The sequence below is a fragment of the Muntiacus reevesi genome, chromosome X (assembly GCF_963930625.1).
Source record: "Muntiacus reevesi chromosome X, mMunRee1.1, whole genome shotgun sequence".
Classification (NCBI taxonomy): Eukaryota; Metazoa; Chordata; class Mammalia; order Artiodactyla; family Cervidae; genus Muntiacus; species Muntiacus reevesi.
In genome coordinates, this window is record NC_089271.1 from 144,537,829 (window position 1) to 144,541,725 (window position 3,897).

Genomic DNA, 3,897 nt, shown 5'->3' on the forward strand with positions numbered 1-3,897 from the left:
TGCTAACATGTCTAATTAGTAGGATCATAGGTGATTGGTTCTTATAAATTTCAGGTGGTAAACGCATCACTTTAGGGCAGCGATCTGGACTTACCTATTTATATGTATACCTGATAGCTTCCCTGGTGGCTCAGATGGTAAAGTGACTGCCTGCAACACGGGAGACCTGGGTTCATTCCCTGGGTTGGGAAGATCCTCTGGAGAATGAAATGGCAACCACTCCAGTACTCTTGCTTGGAAAATTCCATGGATGGAAGAGCCTGGTAGGCTGCAGTCCATGGGGTCGCAAAATGTTGGACACAATTGAGCAACTTCACTTTCCTGATTATATTAGTCAGCTAGGCTTGCCATAACAAAATAATGTAGACTAGGTAGCATAAACCACAGAAGTTCATTTTCTCACAGTTCTGGAGATGGAAGTGCCAAAATCAAGACCTAGCAGTGTCAGTTTCTGGTGGAAACTCTCTTTCTGTCTTGCTAGTGGTCATCTTCTTGTTGGGTCGTCACATGTAGGGGGAAGATCTGGTATCTCTTTCTCTTCCTGTATGTCCACAATCCCATCAAATCATGCCCCCCATCTCAATTAATTACCAAAATACCCTGTCTCCAGATCCAATCACACATGGGGTTAGGGCTTCAATATATTACTTTTTTGGAGGGGAGAGAATTCAGAGTTCAGTTTGTAGCAACTGTGGTCAGCACAAACACCAGAAATACTTGGTTCATAAAACAGTGAATTATTTTCAGGACAAAAACCAGACCAGAAGTTCTGTGCTGCAGCTCATTAGCAGGTATTAGATGTCTGAGCTGAGGCCCAATGAAAGATGTGATGTGCTTAGTAAAGGAGGTGTTAGCAAGTATCTTTTCTCCCTTCCCATCCAACTCCAGCCTTTCATGTCCCTTGACTTTAGTGGAAAAGCACTTTTCAAAAAGCAAGAAGAGTCCCATCTAAAATTCCTGCCCTTATATGCCTTAGAAGATCAAATTAGGCCCTGTGTTTTCATTTCCTCATTTCTGTGACAAGGGAGCTACTCCACGTGACCACTTCTCCCAAGGTTCTCCATCTCTATGATTCCAACTTTCAGGAAAAGCACTTAGCATTCCTGTTGGGAGGCACACATATTGAATAATATCCTGCAAACTGAGAAGGAACTTTGAGACAAAAAAAAACAAAAACAAAAAACAAAGTGAGCAATGCCATAAAGTGCAATTATGAAGTTCACTGTGGGTAACTAACATAAGGCACAAGGACAGAGTCAACAGATAATCCAGAGGCATTTGCAGCTGCACTGCACACTGACTGCCAAAAAGGGTACAAGAGAATTTAAAGGGGCCAAATCTAAAAGTAAATCTGACTACCAAGAGAGATGCACATATGCAGCAACTGGAATTGGGGTTCCTCCCTCCAGGGGTCCCATGACCATTAACCATCTATGTCAGCAAAAACCACTCTTGAAGATTTCATATCAGATGAAAGCAAAGGCAAAAGTTAATAGGGTACTCATGTGGCTTGGACTCACTTCTTGTAAATTAGACTAAAGCTCAATCATGTGAAAAGTGGGGAGGTTTGGACTGCGTGAACAAAGATGAAACTGACAAAATGAAGTCAGTGTGTATCAGTCACACAATCCCCAAGTCAGGACCCACTTGATCTGGGGAGAGGAGGGCCTTTCCCATGTGCCAAATCTGCTAAAATATCTTTCCTGCACTCATTTTTTTGGCTTAAATATACCCTTGTATACTTCCATTCCTTAGAAGACTACCAGAAAGGAACCACAGGAGCCTATGATAAACATATTGGTTATATTTATTATTTTACTGCTTCATTAGAAATGAAAATAAATTGTGAGAAGATGCAAAACTGTGCGACATAAGAATAATAAAGCAATAGAGGGAATCATTATAGAAATTTAAAAGCAGCTTATCCTATGGGGAAGCAAAGGCTACACACACAAAGATCATCAACTGTGAGATTATTGACAGCATCTCCCTGTTGGAATTTATGCACCAATAGAAGTTTTAAGATGAAGGGACATTGGCTACCCCTGACCTCTTAGGCAGGGTGAGAAGGTGACAACAGAAGATACCTAAAATCTCTACAAAGATTTGCCAAAAGCAAGACACTCAAGCGATGTTGCTCTTGCAAGGAGGTCCCCATTTTATGATGTTTGAGCACACTCTTTCTCCTGCTGGATAGCTGGGTAAAAAACAAACACACAAAAAATTATTATGAGGGTATTTTCCTAAGATTAAGTTCAATTTCTTCCAAAAGAGCTCTTTGTCAAATCATTGGAGGCTGCCATAAGAAAGAAAGTGTTAGTCGCTCAGTGGTGTTCAACTCTGCAATCCCATGACCTGTAGCTCTCCAGGCTCTTCTGTCCTTGGGATTTCCCAGGCCAGAATACTGGAGTTGATTGCCATTCTCTTCGCCAGCGGATCTTCCCAAATAAGGGACCAAACCTGAGTCTCCCACATTGCAGGAAGATTCTTTACTATCTGAGCCACCAGGGAGGCTGCCATATCTTCTTTACATTTAGAATGCTAAGGCACTAACCACAAATCCCCAGTCAGGTGTGTCTGTGTGTGTGCAAAGTAATGAACCAGACATTTGTTAGACTCAACTGTAGGTTTCTTTCTCCCCATTTGAGAGGTAGATATATGTTATTGCCATTTTTCCCATAGATTACTCTGAGACTGAGGGGCAAGTGAAGCATTTTCTTCAGATTTATCTATCACTATATGATTAGGAAGGTATGCCTTCTCAGACAATCTTGACTACCTTTGGAACATTTAGATAACAATACATGACAAAATGTTTTCCTTGACTTGGAGTTTCTCCAGCAGCCTGTAAGTGGGGAGGGCCAAATTGACCCTTTGATCCCTGGAAAATGTGAGGATACCCAACATCTAAACTGATCATCTCACCTCATCCTGTCGTCAGGTAGAGAAGGCCAAAGCCATAGTTTGCATGGCTCATTAGGGATGAGATAAAAGTTCTAAAACACTAGATGCAGAAAAATGACAAATTACCAAAATTAGACAAAACTCTTATATTTCTAATGTTATGTCCAATATTCTAAGATTGGCCTTAATGTGGCTTTTAATAATGTTCCAACAAAAATAAGTTTTTGTATTCCTTCAATCCTACTAAGACCAATTTTGCAAGGACTACTTATATAAGCAACATAAAAAGGCAACAATTTGCTATTTTCTAATTTTACATTGGGCTTCCCTGGTGGCTCAGAAGGCAAAGAATCCACCTGCAGTGCAGTAAACACAGGTATGATCCCTGGGTTGGGAAGATACCTACTCCAGTGTTCTTGCCTGGAGAAGTCTAGATAGGGAAGCCTATTGAGCTACAGTGCATGGGGTTACAATCAATCACAACTGAATGACTAACACAATGTTACATTAAATAATTGGTACCCTATTGTTTACTTTGTGGCAAAATTTACTAGAAGCATGCATTTACCAAACCTATTAATTTTCACCATTGTTTGTCTCAAATAGAAAGTCTCCATGACTTACTTTTCTTTGAGGGAAGAGTGTTTTTTTTCTTTAGTATTAGTTTTCTTCAGTTTAGACCTGTCAAACTTCTCCACTTCAGATAAGTCTGGCTTATCACTCATCTTGATGAAAAAACTGAAAAAAAAAAAAAAAAACTAAAGAAAACTTACCTGGTAGAACTATTATCATATTAAGGAGTAAGAGCCAAAATTCTCACATTTAATGTCAATATGTATTTTACCTACTGATTTTCAAAAGGCAAACAGCAACAGATCTTAGAAGAGTCATGTTTTTATTAGAATTTTATTCCACATCATTATCCCATTTCTGAAGACAGTAGATGCCATTGGATCAGGCGCACTAGTAAACACAATGTTTCAGAAGCCAGGA

At 39.9% G+C, this 3,897-nt stretch overlaps 1 protein-coding gene across 1 annotated transcript; it reads right to left on the reverse strand.

Moving 5' to 3' along the window:
- Positions 1 to 2,159: 2,159 nt before the first annotated feature.
- TMSB15B (thymosin beta 15B) lies at positions 2,160 to 3,629 on the reverse strand. Its single transcript, XM_065916266.1, is given in 3 exon segments — positions 2,160 to 2,197; positions 3,529 to 3,553; positions 3,555 to 3,629. Coding segments are annotated over 3 exon segments (138 nt in total).
- Between the last annotated feature and the right edge of the window lie 268 nt (positions 3,630 to 3,897).